The sequence below is a fragment of the Suncus etruscus genome, chromosome 10, assembly GCF_024139225.1.
Source record: "Suncus etruscus isolate mSunEtr1 chromosome 10, mSunEtr1.pri.cur, whole genome shotgun sequence".
NCBI lineage: Eukaryota > Metazoa > Chordata > Mammalia > Eulipotyphla > Soricidae > Suncus > Suncus etruscus.
Window position 1 is genome coordinate 86,940,653 of NC_064857.1, and position 19,883 is coordinate 86,960,535.

The 19,883-nt window shown below is 44.9% G+C and overlaps 1 protein-coding gene across 1 annotated transcript in view; it reads right to left on the reverse strand.

Annotated features, from left to right (window-relative positions):
• The window catches only part of EPG5 (ectopic P-granules 5 autophagy tethering factor), a 99,354-nt gene that overhangs the window by 78,534 nt on the left and 937 nt on the right, over positions 1-19,883 (reverse strand). The window contains exons 2-4 of the mRNA XM_049782439.1: positions 8,339-9,280; positions 6,352-6,595; positions 12-148 (exon numbers count right to left, since the gene is read on the reverse strand). Coding sequence (XP_049638396.1) covers positions 12-148; positions 6,352-6,595; positions 8,339-9,280 — 1,323 coding nt within the window. The remainder of the gene's footprint in view (positions 1-11; positions 149-6,351; positions 6,596-8,338; positions 9,281-19,883) is intronic.

Sequence of the window (19,883 nt, forward strand, 5' to 3'; positions counted from 1 at the left end):
TGCTTCCTTACCAGTTTCTCCAGCCAGAGAAGAATATCCTCATGGAACAGCGTGTCTTCATGAACTCTCCTGGTGAACATGAATAAGACACTGATGCACTCCTTTAGCTGGTGCAGATCAGAGGGAATGCTTTCTATCTGTCTTGAAGCTACAAAAAAAAGAGAGAACTAAATAAGTCACAGAGAAATAGCATTTAGGGGAGAAATTTTAATGTCTCCATTAAAAAACAAACAAAAATCTCTTCTTGATAATTAGTTCCGTTAAAATTCCGAGAAAAATATGCATCAAAACATCTTGGGCCCGGAGAGATAGCACAGCGGCGTTTGCCTTGCAATCATCAGATCCAAGACCAAAGGTGGTTGGTTCAAATCCCCGTGTCCCATATGGTCCCCCGTTCCTGCCAGGAGCTATTTCTGAGCAGACAGCCAGGAGTAACCCCTGAGCAACTCCGGGTGTGGCCCAAAAACAAAAAACAAAAAAATCTATATTTTGAGCAAAAGAGACAATCCAGGGGTTAGAGTACTTTCTGTACACACAGTCAACCCAGGTTTAATGCCTGGCACCACATATAATTCCCCAATTCCACCAGTAATAATCCCTGAGCACTGCCAGGCATGTCCCTCCATTGCTCAAAAAAAGAAGGCTAAATTTTAACTAAATATAAAGTGAAAAAAAAGTGTTTGATTGGGGCCGGGCGGTGGCGCTCGAGGTAAGGTGCCTGCCTTACCTGCGCTAGCCTAGGAGACGGACCGCGGTTCGATCCCCCGGCGTCCCATATGGTCCCCCAAGCCAGGAGCGACTTCTGAGCGCATAGCCAGGAGTAACCCCTGAGCGTCACCGGGTGTGGCCCAAAAACCAAAAAAAAAAAAAAAAAAAGTGTTTGATTATGTGAAATATTTCAAAGCAAGTGAAAATTCAAAAATAAACTTGTTTTTCTTTATGGGCTACGTCCAGTGATGCTCAGTTACTCCTGGCTCTACACTCAAATTATTCCTGATAGTGGTCAGGGGATCATATAGGGTGGCTTGGGATGGAACCCAGGTGGGCCATGTGCTAGGAAAATGCCCTGCCCATTGTACTATCATTCAGGCCTCAAAAAAAAATTTTTTGTCATTGATGAAATGCCTAGAAATTGGAAAACCTTCCAACTCTAACACACCAGTCCAATTTTTTTAACTTATTTTTACCGTACTTATTTATTTTTCTTTTCTCTTCTCTCGTTTTTTTTAACTTTATTTACCAATTGATTGGTTTGGGGGCCACACCCAGCAGTGCTCAGGGGTCACTCCTGGCTCTGTACTCAGAAATCGCCCCTGGCAGGTTGAGGGACCACATGGGATGCCCAGAATCAAACTAGGTCCCTCCAGGGTCAGTCCCAGGCAAGACAAACACCCCACCCCTGTGCTATCTCTCTAGCCATTTTCTCTTCTCTCTTATCTTTTGTTTTCCCTTTCTTTCTGCTAATCTATATCTTAGCTAATTATTTATCTTTTCTTAATTCAATTATTTCTTAAGAGCTCAGACCCTCCTATGAGGGTCAGACCTCCAACAATTTAAGAATAGTTCTCTAATGTCTGTCTATATGTGGGCATGAGTTTGTATATAGTGGACCTCCTCTCTATTTGCCAAACCTAAACTATAAACAATCCATGCCTACATATATATATGTATCATACATATTATCCCTCTTCCCCCCCCTTCAGAAGTCCTTCTATCCTTTCATCACCGATACTGACTCAATATCCCTCCTTATTTAACCCTCTTTATCCTCAGTTCTTAACTCATTAAGGTACTGAGACCGACCTCCTGCCCCAATTAGTCACTACCCAGCCCCCAAAGTGAAAGGACACCCTCTCAGTCCCACATTTCATGCCCCGGCAAGAAACTATAACCAACACTCCTGCTGACTCATGCTAAGTGGCCCTTCTTCTCACCACCCCCAAATGTGGACTGTTGCATGTGGCCGGATTCAGCTCCAGAAGGACCCCCAGCTCAAGGACACTACCTGATCACTTACTGCTGCAAATCATTTCTCAAATTCAACAAGACCACCCACAAGATTATCTCAAAAGACTTAATGGGAAAGCCTCTATTTCCTTTATGTTTAATACCTCTATAATAATACCTGAGTCCTTTTACTCCCAAATGTAAGGTAGCCACTTCCATAACTTTTTTTCTTTAATTACTTTTTTAAAATTTACTTTTATTCATTTCTTGTATTTTATATATATTTTTTCTTTAACTTCACCTGTTTTGGTTCTGCTTGTTACAAAAACTTAGAAAAAAAAGTCTTGCCTGGGATAAAAGCTCATGTCAAAACCAGGGCACAGAAATTGTGTAGCCTGTCATTCTTTTTTTTTTTTTTTTTTGGTTTTTGGGCCACACCCTGTGACGCTCAGGGGTTACTCCTGGCTATGCGCTCAGAAGTTGCTCCTGGCTTCTTGGGGGACCATATGGGACGCCGGGGGATCGAACCGCGGTCCGTCCTAGGCTAGCGCAGGCAAGGCAGGCACCTTACCTCCAGCGCCACCGCCCAGCCCCAGCCTGTCATTCTTACCCCCAAGTGCACCAGCAACATAATATGGTGCCATTCCCTTTTGCAAAAGCATACTAAAAAGGGGGATATTGTATGAAACAAGCTCTTATCTTCTAAGGATAGAACCCATACATTGTATAATACAAGGCGCCTTCCACCCTGAACATGTGTCATGTGGACCCAACTTAGACTCCATGTGATCGGACAGCGATCGTTCAATCTCAAACCCCAGATCCCAGGTTTAGAATCAACACAGTTCCCTACAACAGCACCCAGAACCAAACTCCCCCTGGGAAATTCCTAATACCACTCTGGCACCAACTTGCGCCAGTTTTAATATGACATCCTGACAAAGAGGAAATAGCAACATGATCTAAGAGCAGGTTGTCCTATCTCATCACCTAACGGTAAGATGAAATCAGAAGACATGTTGCCCTCTGATCTGTGCAAAAACCAAGATTGCTAACTACAGAAAACTGACTTTGACAATCATGACGAGGCAGAATTTATCCTGGAACCGATAAGAAAAATCCTAGCCTAGGCTTCAGCCTAGAATTTGTACAATAACCAAGATCTCTAATTCCAGAGGTCTGACTTTGACAACTGCGACTGAGCAGAACTTCTGGAACCATAATGAAAAACTCTATCCTAGGCTTCGTCCTAGAATCTATGCAAAAACCAAGACCACTAATTACAGAAGACTGATTACAACAACAGTGATGGAACAGAACTTCTAAAACTAAAGACTCTATCCTAGACTCTATCCTATGACCTGTGCAAATGCCATGATCTCTAGCTACAGAGGCTTGATTTTATCATCCACAACTGAGCGGAAAGTTTCCAGGCACCATAAAAAGAACTTGGGGTGTGAAAATGAGTGTGTACAGAGCCAGTAATTGTTCCCATGACAGTATGCTTCAAGGATGGAGAAACCCTCTTAGGTCAAGGGAATTCTCTTTCTAATTTCCTCAATACTTACTGTGCTGATAGAAAAAAAAAAGCATAAAACCTTGCCACACCAGTCCTCCTTTTTTTTTTTTTTTTTTGTTCTCATGGTTATTGGGTTTTTGTTTGTTTTTGTTTATTTTTCTTTGTTATTTTTTTCTTCTTTTTTCCCTTTCTTCTTCTAAATTGATATGTATAACCTCTAGATGAACTCCTCCCAGTTTTTATTTTTCCTTTTTTTTTTTTCTTTTATTTCCCAACAGAACCACATAACTTGAATCATCTTGTTCTGCCTCATATTGAGGGGGGAGAAAATGATGGTACCAGGACCAGTCATATGATCACTGAGTAGAAATAAAAAATGATCAGGCTTTAAACACCAAACCCAAAGTCAATGACAACAGAATCAATACCCAATATACAACAATCTGCACACAGAGGGGATCAGTTACAGTAGCAGTCCAGGGGGCAAAGGATTATATGAGAGCTCAATTTCCAGTTTTTTTTTTTTCAAGAATCTCCATATTGTTTTCCATAAAGGCTGGACTAGTCGGCATTCCCACCAGCAGTGAATAAGACTTCCTTTCTCTCCATATCCTGCCAGCACTGACTGTTCTTGTTCTTTGTGATGTGTGCCAGTCTCTGTGGTGTGAGATGGTACCTCATTGTTGCTTTGATTTGCATCTCCCTGATGATTAGTGATATGGAACATTTTTTCCAGCTATATCACTCCTAGGGATATACCGTATGAACACAAAAAATATAATTCAAAAATCCCTTCCTCACACCTATATTCATTGCAGCACTATTTACAATTGCCAGACTCTGGAAACAGCCAAGATGCCCTTCAACAGATGAATGGCTAAAGAAACTGTGGTACATAAACACAATAGAAATATTATGTAGCCATCAGGAGATGAAGTCATGAAATGTTCCTATACGTAGATATACATGGAATCTATTATGCTGAGTGAAATAAGTCAGAGGGAGAGAGATAGACATAGAATAATCTTACTCATCTATGGGTTTTAAGAAAAATTAAAGGTTTATTGTAATAAGGCCCAGAGACAATAGAGTTAAAGGCTAGTAGGGCCGGAAGGACCAGTTCACAATTTGAAGCTCACTACAAAAGTGGTGAATGCTGTTAGTTGTTACACTAACAACTAGCATGACAATGTTAAAATGAGAGAAGTAGAATGCCTGTCTCAAATACAGGCTGGGGGAGGGGGGGCATTGGTAGTGGGAATGTTGTACTAGTGAGAAGGGGGGTATTCTGTTTATGACTGAAACTCAATTACAATCAGGCTTGTAATCATGATGCTTAAAGATTTAAAAATAAATAAATAAATAAAAAGCATATGCATAAAAAAATATAGTACTCTGAGCATCATCAGTTTTAGGATTAAAAAATATATTTGGAATCAAGTACGTAATTTAAGACTATAAGAACATAAGTGATAAAAAGTAACTCTGGGGCTCCCAACAGAAGCCACAGAGAACCCAGCTGACACTACTCTGTAAAAATGTCCGTAAGAAATGCTGGAGGAGGGCCCGGAGAGATAGCACAGCAGTGTTTGCCTTGCAAGCAGCCAATCCAGGACCAAAGGTGGTTGGTTTAAATCCCGGTGTCCCATATGGTCCCCCGTGCCTGCCAGGAGCTATTTCTGAGCAGACAGCTAGGAGTATCCCCTGAGCACCACCGGGTGTGGCCCAAAAACAAACAAAAAAAAAGAAATGCTGGAGGAGGAACTGTCAGACTCCCTGTTCCTGCTGCCTTTTGCTGCCTCTGCTACTGTTTCCCTTTCTCTGGTCCTTTCCCTGGCTGACTCAATGACCTGGTCCCAACCTTGGTGCTCTCTCTCTTTCCCCTCCCTCGGCCCAGGCCTGACAGAGAAGGAGGACAGCAGGAACCAATTGATAATACAGCGGGTAGGGTGTTTGCCTGGCACATGGCTGACTCGGGTTCGATCTCAAGCATCCCATATGGTCCTCTAAGCCTGTCAAGAGTGATTTCTTTTCTTTTCTTTTCTTTTCTTTTTTTTTTTTTTTTTTTTTTTTTTTTTTTGGTTTTTGGGCCACATCCAGCGGCACTCAGGAGTTACTCCTGGCTCTACGCTCAGGAATTGCTCCTGGCAGGATCAGGGGACCATATGGGATGCTGGGATTCGAACCACCATCCTTCTGCATGCAAGGTAAATGCCCTACCTCCATGCTATCTCTCCGGCCCCATCAAGAGTGATTTCTGAGCACAAAGCCAGGCGTAACACCTGAGCACCACTGGGTGTGGCCTAAAAACCAAAAGATAAAGTCTGTAAGGCAGATCTCAATTCTGAACTGGAGGGCCAGGTTAAACAGCAAGCATACGTGCGCACGCACACACACACACACACACACTCACACACACACACACACACACACACACACACACACACGCAAAGTAAGACAGCTAGGATTGCAAAGTAAGACAGCTAGGATTGCAAAGTAAGGCAGCTAGGATTGCGCCCAAATTGTCTAGCACCATATCAATAAATACATACAGCCACCAAAAATAAACAAATAAACAGGGCCGGAGAGATAAGCATGGAGGTAGGGTGTTTACCTTGCATGCAGAAGGACGGTGGTTCGAATCCCGGCATCCCATATGGTCCCCCAAGCCTGCCAGGAGAGGTTTCTGACCTTAGAGCCAGGAATAACCCCTAAACGCTGCTGGGTGTGACCCCAAAACAAAAAAAAATCAAACAACAAACAAATAAACAAACAACAAGCACAAATGTTACCTTGGAACACCACTGCGTACACCTTGCTAGCCTGCACCCTCAGTTCTCTCAATTCTGACTAGGAAAAAGAATGAGACTTCATTACTTACACACCTCGGCTTTCCTGGTGAGTGGCTAAAGATCTCAAAACAGCTGGGCTGTTGAGCAATGCGTAGAGGTAGGATTCCACCTGCAGCCTGGACAGCACAGATGTGTAGGAGTGCAGCGCCAGGGTCTGGTGCAGATGCTCTGACTTGGCGTCAAACAGCCGCTTCAGTTCCTCTAGTGCGTTGTCATTCATCTCCACTCTTTGGTAGCGATGATAGCCTGAAACCTTCACTTGATCTGCACAGATGCCCTGCCGAAAAATACAGGTCAAAGATGAAACCACTTACTCTTCAAACCTGAATCAATCAGGCAGCAGGTATTAGTTGCATCAGTCTCAGAAGCATCTTCAAAAAGCTTAAAAATCACAGTGGTGCCGGAGCAACAGCTCAGCCAGTAGGGCATTTGCCTTGTACATGGTTGACCCGGGATGGACCCAAGTTAGATCCCCAGCATTCCATATGGTTCCCCAAGCCTGTCATGAGTGATTTCTTTTTTTTTTTTTTTTTTTTTTGGTTTTTGGGCCACACCCAGTGTCGCTCAGAGTTTACTCCTGGCTATGCGCTCAGAAGTCGCTCCTGGCTTGGGGGACCATATGGGACGCCGGGGGATCGAACCGAGGTCACTCTAGGCTAGCGCAGGTAAGGCAGGCACCTTACCTCTAGCGCCACCGCCCGGCCCCGTCATGAGTGATTTCTAAGCACAGAACCAGGAGTAACCCCTGAGTACTGCCGGGTGTGGCCCCTAAAAAAAAATAAATAAATAAAAAATAAAACCTTGGGCTGGAGCGATAGCACAGCAGTTGGGCTTTTGCCTTGCATGTGGCCAACATGGATGAACCTGGGTTCGATGCCCGGCATCCTATATGGTTCTCCAAACTTGCCAGGAGTGATTTCTTTTTGTTTGTTTGTTTTTGTTTTTGGGTCACATCCGGCAGCATTCACAGGTTACTCCTGGCTCTATGCTCAGAAATCACTCCTGGCAGGCTCGGGAGACCAAATGGGATGCCAGGATTCAAACCACAGTCCTTCTGCATGCCAGGCAAATGCCTTAATGCCATGCTATCTCTCCCGCCCCAGGAGCGATTTCTGAGCATAGTGTGACCCCCCCTCCCAAATAAAAAGCTTAAAAATCACAGTGGAAAAGCAGCATCACAAGATTAACATAGTGAGTGAGTGAGCGAACACCAATTGGTCCAATGCCAATCCCAAAGGCATCACAGACTAAGAGAAAGTGTGAAGAGTTGAGGGAAGAAAAAAAAAAAAGCCATAAGCTTTTCTACCACAAACTTTTTCATAAGCTTCTCGTGACTGGTGATCCATTTCCCCTGCAGATTCCTTTCTACCCACAGAGAGATACGGGCCTCCTAGTGAATGCAGGTTTCTCCTGCCCACTGCTCCAGCATCTAAGCCATCATGGGCAATCTCTCCTTCCCCGAACACTCCCCCAACCCACTTTAAAATGGTTTTCCTGTGTCCTCCCTCTTCACTCCCAGGGTCCCTGGAATGGCCTCTCCTAGTCAGCTTCTCATCAGCCTCTCCCTGACCTGTTGGGCACAAACCAAACAGACCATGGGCCAAACAGGACCTGAAGAAACAGGATCCTGGCCAATGAGTGTGTTTGAGCTTCCCTGCCAATATCTATAAATCTGGAGACCACAAAAAAAAAAAAAAAAAAAAAAAGTCCACATCTACCTTCTCTTGGAAAACCATGAGGCATGGCCACGTTGAACCAACACAAGCCCAAGGCATCATCTAGAACTCAGAAGCAGCTGCCCTGTTGGACCTGGCACGATACTACCCAGTGACCACCCTCCCTTCTCAGCCGCCTCACTTCCCCATGGCACCAGTGTGGCCTCCATAATTCCTGAAGAGACCCGGCAGGGCTCAGACAGGGTCAAATGTAGCTTCCAGGCCAAGACAGCATTACAAGAAGAGCAACAGCATAGCCCAGCTGCCAGCCTCCGGAGAGCATTCCGGGCTTCAAGTTCAAATACCTGTGCGGACACTTGCTCCTCCTTAAAGTGCCACAGCCGGCTCCTGGCATTCTGGCAGTCGGCAGTCAGAGTGAGCAGCTCAGCCTCCGCCAGCAGCAGCTGCTTCCGGCAGCGTGAGTAGTTGAGCAGCAGCTCGTAGAGCTCGTGGTGGTCCTGGTGAGCGAGGCCATCAAACTCCTCCACGCAGGCCTCCACATTCTCCAGCCAAGAGCCAGGCTCGAAGATTTTCAACTGCTCTTTGGTAAACGGGACAAGGTCGGGCTGAGACGGGAGCTCCGGGTATAGTTGCTTGTGATGAACCAAGGATTTCTCCACCACCAAGGCTGGCACATCCACCACTTCTGTAGGCAACTGGGGGTACAAAGTTTTTACCTTAGGGGTCCGGAAAATATCTTTGGCTTCAAAAGAACTTTGCAGGCCCACATGGCACTGCACCTCTGAAGGAAGACTTGGGGCCAGTTTCTCTTCTCCTCCAGTCAGGGTTTCTCTGCCTGGTACCATTTCCATCTCTTGCTGGGCAAAAGGAGTATCTGAAGGCACCATGCTTCCCGAAAGTTCACTTTGTGCCAAGTTCCTTTCCTCTACTGCACTACAGTCCTTGGATGTTTCTGCTTGGGTAGCAACACCAAGTCCAGAACTGAGCTGCGGCTGGACGATGTCATGCCCAACACAGGCTCTGGCCTCCTCCGCTTGCTGTGGGGCTGCCCCACTACATGTCAGGGGTTCTTCATCACTCAGCGTTAGGGAGGTAAGTGGCACATCCACCAAGGCACACTCGCTGTGTTCGTGGGCATCATGCTGCAGTGGGGAGCCAGGCAGGTCCTGCAGAGGGTCTCCAGGGAACTCACATGCTGGAGCTGGGCTCTCCCACTCTCTAGGGGTCTGGGGAGGGGCCACAACATCAGACTCTTCCCGCTGAAGACTTCCACATTTTTTCTTTTCCTGAAAAGATTTATAAAATAGAATAACATAACTGATGCATTTGGTATGAGAAGTTAGCTAAAACTGTTTTGTTTTGTTTGGGAACCACATCTGATGGTATTCAGGACTCTGTGCTCAGGGATCACTCCTGGTGGTGCTTAAGAAACCGTATGTGGTGGCAGGTATCAAACCAGGATCAGGCATGTGCAAGGCAAAGCAAATTAATGCCTGTATTCTCTCTCTGGCCCCTAAAAAAAACTCTTAATTTATCATTTAGCAAATTAAATCTAAATGTTCTACCTAAACAGGCTGACTCACTTTATCCAACACACAGATATTTCAGCAAGAGCAAAGGGATTGTTCCGAGATGGAGAAGAGTCTTAATTAGGGCATTCTCCACTCTGTCACAGGTAGCTGTGTCCAAGACACTCAGTACCAACCGGTTTGTCTTCATCATCACAAACATGAAGAACAGGCAGAAAAATTCAAATAACTTGAGCCGGAAAAAATAGCTGCAGTATTACCTGATAATCCACAATATTACAATATCCAGATTATGATATCCAGATATCCACAATAATCCAGAATTATATGGTAATCCAGAATCAGATAACTGTTCACAAATCCCAATTTACAAAATAACTAAAGGATTGAATAAAAGTGGGAAAGAAGCATCAGTTCTTCCTTTGAGAAAAATCCAATTAGTAACAGTTACAATAGTGGGGGGAAAAAAAAGAAACCAAGACCACATGGCTGAAGGGCACACATGGCCTTGCACACCTGAGACCCTGGGTTTGACCCCAGGCACTAATAAAAATAAAACAAAAATCTGAATCGGCTGAGAAATACATGGAATTTAAGGAACTTAAGGACTAGAGAAAGGCAGTTTTTATTTACTCTCTCATCTGGAAGACAGTGCTGGAGACAGGTGGTTCATGTTCACAAGGAAGAAAACATTGAACTGGAATCTGACCATGTGATCAACATGTGATCAGCAGTCACACCTCCTCCAAGCCACTAGTTACCAAGCTTTCTCTTCAGCCTAGTCCACAGATTTTACCTTCCCAATGCACTAGACTGTCACACACTCTCACTGTAGGGTTTCCCGGGCAATTTCCAGCTTTTCTGCCCCAATGACTAAACATTTCTCCAGCTATTCTCTAATTGGCATGTTGATTTCCCCAGGAAGAACATGACCATAACAGAAGTAGAAAGGAAAGACAATGAGAAAGGAAGATTTCATAAGCGTTCCTAGCATCCCTCAGTAAGAAGCCACTGCTCTGGCTCACATTTCCCCATGTAGGCCTGAATGAAAAGCTTCTCTGGATTACTAACAAGGAATCAGAAGAGAAAAGCTCTAGCTCTTAGGGGCGAGCAAAGACCAGGAGGCACTAGTCTGTAGTTGCCCAAGGGAAGGAGGTGAAAGGAAAAGGTGGTGGCCAGACTCAAACAAAGAAGTCAAGGAGAGGGGCAAGGCATTTGCCTTGCAAGCAGGCAACCCAGGTTTGACCCTGGCATCCTATATGGTTCCCTGACTCCCACAAGGAGTGATCCTTGTCTGGAGGCCCCAAGCACAGCTGTGTGGAGCCCAAAAAAGCACTCAGAGTACTGCTGGGTATGACCAAACAATAAAACAACAAAATCAAACTATGTAGTCACATCAGAGATGACCTCAGGTATGAGGGATGGTCATCCAGCTGCCTAAGCAGCAATGGCCCGGCCCTGACCCACACTGACCCCTGGACAAGGGCACAGCCAAGCTCTCTGTCCTGCTGCCTTGAATGTGCCCCTCATGCACCTCGCCTCCACCACTCATCACATCATTCCAAACACCATCAAAGGGCTGGTATCCTGGAAACACTGCCCTGGCTCTCTTGGGATAAAAGCAGACCTAAGAGGCCTCGACACCATGATTATAATCAGGTTCAAAAGCAAAATCCTCAATAACCAGATGGACCCTTCCACACAGGCTTGGTCAATTTCTTCATCAAAATTAAATGAGATTCCTTCCATCTTTATATATTTGCTCCATAGTCCCATGAATATGGCTTCACCTGTCCGTGCTCAGAGTTCAACTCCTGGCTCTATATACAGGGATCATTCCTGTTCGTGCCAGGGAGGACAATAAGTGGTGTCAGGGATTGAGCCTAGGTCAGCTGTCTGCAAAGCAAGCACCTTCCCCCTGGAACAGCTCTCTGACCCCTTATAAGATTATTTTTAAAGATTTATAAAGATTTATTTTTAAAGGCAAGCTTTATTTCTCATTAATAGTCATCTCTACACCATTTAGCATTTAGCACGATGTCTGACACTCAATTAACTAAAAGAAACTGATGTAAGTCCAACTGTCAGTCGAGTGCTTTCAGTGCCATTTTAAAGGCCTAGTGGTTCATCAAAAAAATTAATAAAGGAGAAAAGACAGCACTATTCACAGCAAACCATCTCTTGTTTATTTTCAGTTTGGGGTCATGCCCAACATCCTCAAGGCTTACTCCTGGATCTGTGCTCAGGGATGACTCGTGTTTATGTTCGGGGGTCCCTTAGGGGTGAGGGAATGGAACCCAGTTTAGCCTTATGCAAGGCCCTACCTGCTGTGCTATCTCTCCAGTCCCTCACTCTCCATCCTGTTAATTCCATCTCTCCAAGCTCTTGAAAGTGCAAGGGTTCTCTACTCTTGCACCAACTTTGAACTATAATTGGAATATGCCTATATATCTATACCAGCTCTATAACAATGATTGAAATATTGTTGAATAATCTCCACAACACAGCTCTAGTTGAAAGTACATTCATACCCAAAGTGATTTAAGCAGATCCTTGGCTTTGAGCAATGATCTATATGATAATAATGCCCTGTTCTCTATTAGATTTATACACCACACCCAACTCAACACTTCCATTTGGATGTCCATTATCACTCCTGAACTCCCGACCTGTCCCTGCCAGAACTTTGGCGCCTGCCTTCCCCATTCTGGGACCGTTGGCCCTCACATTCCATATCAAACCAAAGCACCCACTTCAGAAACTCCCCAGATTACAAAGTCCGCTCACCATCCCTTTTCACAACTCCAGGCCAAAAACCCAGCCTCTCATGGAAGAATTACAGTCTCCTAGACAAGTTCCCAGATGCTGCCCTTTATACCTAGACTCATCAAAGTCAGCACACTAAGGTGGTGGTTCTAAAGAACCACTCACAGCTGTGCTGTTGAATTAAGTCAGAAAGCTGGGGGAAGGGAAAAGGGAAAAAGGGGATACCAGTGTCACACCCAACTGGTTCTCAGAGCACTGAAAGCCTACCTACCAGCCCCCTATTGAGTCTTTAAAGCAAGAGTAGGACATTTTGAGCCCGGAGAGATGGCACAGCAGCGTTTGCCTTGCAAGCAGCCGATCCTGGACCAAAGGTGGTGGTTCGAAATGACCCATATGGTCCCCTGTGCCTGCCAGGAGCTATTTCTGAGCAGACAGCCAGAAGTAACCCCTAAGCACCGCTGGGTGTGGCCCAAAAACCAAAAAAAAAAAAAAAAAAAAAAAAGAGTAGGACATTTTTTCTACTCAGGGCCAGATATCTGAACTTTGTTGCAGGGGATTGAAGGGTTGGGGTCTGGGACATACCTGGCAGTGCTCAGGACCTACTCCTGGCTCTGTGCTCAAGGAGTGCACTTGGGGGAGGCCCATTATTTATAACATCATTCAAAGGCCATACCATATAGTTAACTGGGCATGGGCTGCCACTGAGAACTATCATGTCTGTCCCGTCAAACACCCTGGAGAGACCCTGTGATTTTCCAGACCTTAAGCAGTGCCCAGGCCAGATATTCCCCATTCTTGCTTTAAAGCATAATTAAGCTCATTGTCATTCTCCGATTTAAACCTTGACTCCCTCCTTCCCTGAGTAAAAAGTCCTTATAATAAAGGTCAACCAAGCCTGCATAATCTGACCCTGTGTTACCTTCCAATCTGCAATTACTCATTTTCTCCCACACAACCCTAACCAAACACCCTCCTCAAAGAACAGTATCAGACAGATACTGGCTAAGGCATCTGTCCAGTTGTATCCTCTGGCCAGCAACACAGCTTCTACAATACGCCCCTGGACAACTACCTTAATAATTAAGTCCCTGTTTAAGTTGAATTCAATGATCACCCTTTGCCTTCTGGGATGGTTTAAGAAAATTCACTCAAATTGACAGTCCATTTCTGCCTCTTTCCCTGAGCACCCTAGTAGCTGCCATTCCACTGCTGAGACGCTGGCCTGCTGCTATCTTCTCTGTCCTGGACATCTGCAGGTGAAAGGATGAAACCAGTCACATACACCTTGCCTGATTCAGCAGTCTGTTTGCGTAGGATGTTCCAAAGGACCACCTCTCTTAACACTGGTCGGGCTCAGTGTGCATTCACTTCTCATCCCTAAACCCCACACAAAGTAAAGTACTTGGAAAGTTGCCATAAATCTTACACTTTCACCAGTACTCGCCAGCTGTCCTCACAGGACATTGTTTTTTATTTGTTTGGTTTTGGGGCCACATCCGGTGATGCTCAGGGATACTCCTGGCTATGTGCTCAGAAATCGCTCCTAGATTAGAGGACCATATGGGACACCAGGGGATCAAACCGCAGTCTATCCTAGGCTAGGGCACACAAGGCAGATGCCTTGCAGCTTGCGCCACCACTCCAACCCCATCACAGGACATTTTTTACTGAGATTCCTATTTGTTCTGTCTTTTTTCCTGAGGCTGGGAACTCCACTAGCACTTTTTTTCTCTCCCATTTATGCCACATCCTATTTGTTTCTGTGACAATTTGTTTCTGATATCCAATCAGTATAACAAATGAATGGATCTTAGGAGACAAATGAAAAGGAAAGGAAAGCTAAGTAATATGTTAGGGTCCCTCTAACTTCTCTCCTATCTACACACAGACATGGAGGGTCCACCATAAAGATTCTAGGGCACTTTTCCAGAGTGGGCGATACCACCTCTTCCATATGCTGGTACAATCCAGGGGGAGTTTCTGTTTGTTCATTTAAAAGAAGGCAATTTCCAGGGGGCAAGGGGGGGGTTGCTAAGTGCTATTTTTTCTTCCCTCTGAAAAGGCAGTGACAGACCCATTATTCTTGGAAGCCTCTGACCTAGCGTGAGGAAGGGAAGGGGATTCAAAGGGCTTTCTGAAACACACCTGTCTACCCTCATCAGGATAGCATATGTCTATCATATACCCTATCTACCACTGAGTGTTGGCATTCCAAATGTAACATGCACAACACTTTTCACTAGGAGAGACAGTACAGAGATGAAGGTGCTTGTCTTGTATGTTTGTACTGCAAACCTGATTCAAATCCCTAGTGCCATATATGGTTCCCGTGGCCCACCAGGCATGGCCCTTGAGTGAAGAACCAGTGGCCACTGAACACTGTGTGTGCCTCTCTCCCAGCCCATCCCCCCCACACACAGAATCTACTGCTCTCCACCCATAACCTACAAGAATCGAGGTGAAAAATATTTTAGCAGATGACACTAAAAGAAAGAAAATGTTATGAGGGCGGTCTCTTGAACATCAGGTGACAGCCAGAATGTAACAACTCAAGTGAGGTCATCTTCAGCATGATTAACCAAGGAATGTAGGTCAATTGCAGAAACATAGAAGCATCTGCCCATCCACAGGCACATGACACTACTCACTTCCTGAGCCCGGCCTTAGAGCTACTTCACGGCTCTGTAAAGAGTTGCCAAATTACATCCCATGGCATAAAAGCTTTCATGAGCAGAACCTGACATTAGTCAGCCCAGGGCCCAAGCTTTGAAAGAGGAATTCCATTTCCTAGACAGACCTACTGAGCTCAGGAACTCCTTTCATTTGTTTTCTTGTTGGGATGGGGGTGGGGAGAAGGTGGGAAAATGTACTTGAATAATTTCTTTGGGGTCAAGAAACTTAAACGTGGGGGCCGGCGAGGTGGCACTAGAGGTAAGGTGTCTGCCTTGCAAGTACTAGCCAAGGAAGGACCACGGTTCGATCCCCTGGTGTCCCATATGGTCCCCCCAAGCCAGGGGCAATTTCTGAGCGCTTAGCCAGGAGTAGCCCCTGAGCATCAAACAGGTGTGGCCCAAAAAAACAAAATAACAAAAAAAAAAAAAAGAAAGAAAAAGAAACTTAAATGTGGCCTTCAAAACTGCATCCAATACTTCATGACCAGAACTGTTGGGTGCCTCTGCAGGCCTGTGGCTGCTGGAATAAGGTAGGGCCTCCATCAGTGAGCTCACACACATTCTAAGGATCAGGAGATTTCCCAGAGGAAACCTTAGACTTAAGAGTCTGCTTCTGGGCCGGGCGGTGGCGCTGAAGGTAAGGTGCCTGCCTTGCCTGCGCTAGCCTTGGACGGACCGCGGTTCGATCCCCCGTGTCCCATATGGTCCCCCAAGCCAGGAGCAACTTCTGAGCACATAGCCAGGAGTAACCCCTGAGTGTCAACGGGTGTGGCCCAAAAACCAAAAAAAAAAAAAAGAGTCTGCTTCTGAAGGAGTGGGACTGGGTGAAGGGCCACAACACATGGGTCAAGACAGGAGGAGGAGGAGCAAGGACAAGGGCCCTAAAGCAGGAAATCACAATCACAACAGCCATCTGGGCAGACCTGAAACTAAAGAAAGAAGCCAAGTATGGTCCAGCTATCAGAAGGGTGGCCAGAGTGGAAGGGCTGTGGGAGGGGAACAAGGAACATTGGCAGCAAGAAGTGTACGCTGGTGAAGGAATGGGTGTTGGAACATCGTATCATATGATTCAAACTCAGTTAACAATAAATAAGAGCCAGGCCAGTAGCCTTTTGTCAAGAGAAGGGCTTCAGACTGCAGCCTGCAGGCAACAGGAAATCTCTGAAAAATCTCAAAAATTTATCTTTGTGCAGCAAAGTACTCAGAGATATGCCAATAAAAGGAGCAACTGATCTTTCATGATAGACTTGAAAGTTATGATTCTGAATTGTAGAAACACTGTTTTAAATAGAGTAACAATAAAAGTTCTTAAGTGGCCATTTAAGATTTTATTCCTTTCCAGTAGTGCTGGAAAATTGAGCCCAAGATCTCACACATGCAGGGCAAGTGCTCTAGTGCTGAGCAAACAGCCCTGGCTAACCTGACCTTATGGGTCATCCCTGGAGCTGCTAGTCTGGAAGACTCTTCAGTGCCTGGGACAGATCCAGGGGCTCTCCAGATGAAAAGTGTCCACTCCAACCTTCTCAGCCATCTCCTGGGCTACCTAAACTTTTAAATATATTCAGGGCTAAGGAAGTGGCTCAAGTGTAGAACATGTGCCCTTGTGTTTGAGCACCCCAGTACCACTAATATGGCCCCAAAACTAACAGAAATAAAATACAGTATTCACTAACAACCTAACTTAGATGCAAAAATGTGTATATATATATATATATATATATATATTATATATATATATATATATATATATATATATATATATATATAAACAAGGGACTACAGCTTGTAGGGTGTACACCTTGAATGTGGCTGGCCTGGGCTCTATTCTTGGCATCCCATATGGTCCCCGAGCACTATGGGAAGTATCTGAGAGCAGAGCCAGGAGTAACCCCCAAGTATTGCCAAATGTGGTTCAAAAGCCAAAATGTGTGTGTGTGTGTGTGTGTGTGTGTGTGTGTGTGCATGCGCACGCATGTGTGTATGAAACCACCATAAACTACTTTATTGAGAACTGAAATTTGGAGCTATAATTTGAATTCTCTTCCTAATGACTTTCAGCTTATCACTTACCTGGAATTACTTTCATCATTCACTAAAATATAAGAATAAAAATCTTAGAGATTTAAACATTAAGGTTCAGTTCCTTGAACCCAAAAGATGGCAAAGCCAGCAAAGTAGTCGTTCGATCCCCAACATGCTAAAGGTCCCCTGAGCACCTCCAGGAGAGACACCTCAGTCCCCTCTCCACATCCACACACAGATTCTTCTTGCAGCAGGCTTTGTAACTACTATAGTCTCGTTTAGGGAGCTTGTGTATGGCTTCCCAGTAGCTCTTTTCTTATTCCTCTGTCTCCAGTATAATGCAAACTTGTTGGGAAAGGGAGGCAGGGGTTGAACCACACCTAGTAGTGCTCAGGCTTTATGCACAGGAATCTAGGTGGTGCTCAGGAAATCAAACTGAGGTTTGCTATATGCAAGACAAACATCTTAACTACTACACTATCTCTCTACCCAACAATACAAACTTTTAAGACATGCTCTTAAAAGCATGTCTGGGGATCAGAGAAATAGTCCAACAGACTGAGTACATGTTTTGCACGTGGGAGGTCTGTTTCCTATTATGGCACCATATGGTCCAGACTCCATTCCTCCCTCAACCCCTACTCCCACTAGTACAAATGGATGTGAGGAAAAAAAATTGTAGTGAAAAAGATCTGGGTAGGCTTCCCCAAACATGCCACTTTGGTACACTGCACTCTAAGGGACCATATAAGATTTCAGGGATCGAACCCAGGTTGGCCACATGCCAGGCAACTCCCTACCCAATGGTTGTACTCTCTCTCAGTCTGACCTTGAAGTCTTTTGTGCTGAAAACATTAGAGGCAATGCAGACTCAGCTTCAACAAAAACCAAACTTTGTCCATCATGTAACAACAGTTTTCAACATTGTTTGGTTTGGTTTGGTTTGGCTTGGAGGCCACACCTACTGGGGTATTTACATCCTGTCTTCAGGATGAGACCATATATAGAGCTAGACACCAAAACCAGGTCAGCTAAGTGCAAGGCAGGCACCATACAACTTGGACTATCTCTCCAGTTCCTGTTTTCAACTTTTATGTCATCAAATGGACATTGAGCTAAAATCACTGGCAAAGAATTTAAGTGTAGGTGAGTCTTAACCAGAATTAATGTTATTACTGAAAATAGTAACATCAAATAACCAACTGTTAATTATATAAATCACCCTCCTTTGAAGCTCTGTGCCTCACCCAGTTCCACTCCTCAAGTCTGAATGGCTTATGCATCTTCTTTAACCTGTTCTATCCTCATGTCTACATGGGCTACCAGTATAGAGAAATCAATTAGGTTTCATCTCCAATTGCTCTATCTGCAGTTAGCCTGAAAAATCAAGAGGACTTAGGGGAAATTTCACCTCCTCTCTGATGGAAGCAAATGACCATTTCCCCCCAAAGAGTGAGCCCATTCCCCGTCTTTTCAAAAGGCATCAAAATGAAAGAGCTATAATGAGTCAAAGCAGCTTATAAGGGCCCGGAGAGATAGCACAGCGGCGTTTGCCTTGCAAGCAGCCGATCCAGGACCAAAGGTGGTTGGTTCGAACCCCGGTGTCCCATATGGTCCCCCGTGCCTGCCTGGAGCTATTTCTGAGCAGACAGCCAGGAGTAACCCCTGAGCACCGCCGGGTGTGACCCAAAAACAAAAACAAAAACAAAAGCAGCTTATAAGCACCGTTTCTTTGAACCCAAGACTCCTGTTTCAACCTTGTTCCCAGGAAAAAATCACGTTTTTGTCTCCTTTGTTAAGCTACGCCTGCTTTGGAACAATAGTCACTTAAAGGGAAGGGCATTTTCTTTGCTTGCTATACCGCGTTATCTCCTAAAAGTAAATTCAGCTTCAGACAAGTCAAAATTATCTAGGTTCGGTCATGCAGAGGTAGCACTGAATCTGTTCATGTAAAATATATATCATTTCAGAAAAAATATAGGAACAAAATTACCAAATCACAGGGGCTGGAGAGATAGCATGGAGGTAAGGTGTTTGCCTTGCATGCAGAAGGTCAGTGGTTCGAATCCCAGCATCCCATATGGTCCCCTGAGCCTGCCAGGAGTGATTTCTGAACATAGAGCCAGGAGTAACCCCTGAGTGCTGACAGGTGTGACCCAAAAACAAACAAACAAACAAACAACTTAAATAAGATTGAGATAGTTTAGCAGATAAGGCACTTGTTTTGCCTGTGGCTGACCCAGGTTCAATGCCTGGCACCGTAAATAGGGAAGGAGTGAGGGAGGGAAGAAAAGAGGAAGTAAGAAGAAGAGCCAAATAACTCAGAGTTCAACACATGTTTGATTCCCTAGAACTATATGACCCTTAGGCACTCCCTAAAGAACCCAAATCCCCAGCACAGAACTGGAATAACCCTTGAACACTGCTAAAGGTGCCTCAAAATCAAACATCTAAAATAAACCAATAAGGGCCAGAAAGATAAGTAAATACAGTAGTTAAGGTGCTTGCCTTGAGAGTGACCGACCAGGGTTTGGTTCCCTGAACTCTCACAGGAGTGACTGGTCAGTGCAGAGACAGAAGTAACCCCTGAGTTTCACCAGGTGTGGCCCCAAAATAAAACAAAACCAGCAAGGGAAACAGAAAATCCATTCTGTTCCTATATAAATCCCACCAAGTTTAATTTCTGGACAGTCTTGTCCCATCCTAGATAACCAGAATAATGATAAAATACAGAGTCGCAACATGAAGAGCCCTTGAGTTTTAGAAGTACAAAGACTTAGTCTTACTCTCTAGCTGAACAGAAGCAAAGCTTGACACTTTAAAATGTGTCTCAGCATAAGGATCCCAGGAGGGGATCTGAAAGCCAGGCAGAGGCTGCTCTTTCCTAAAAGACATTTCCA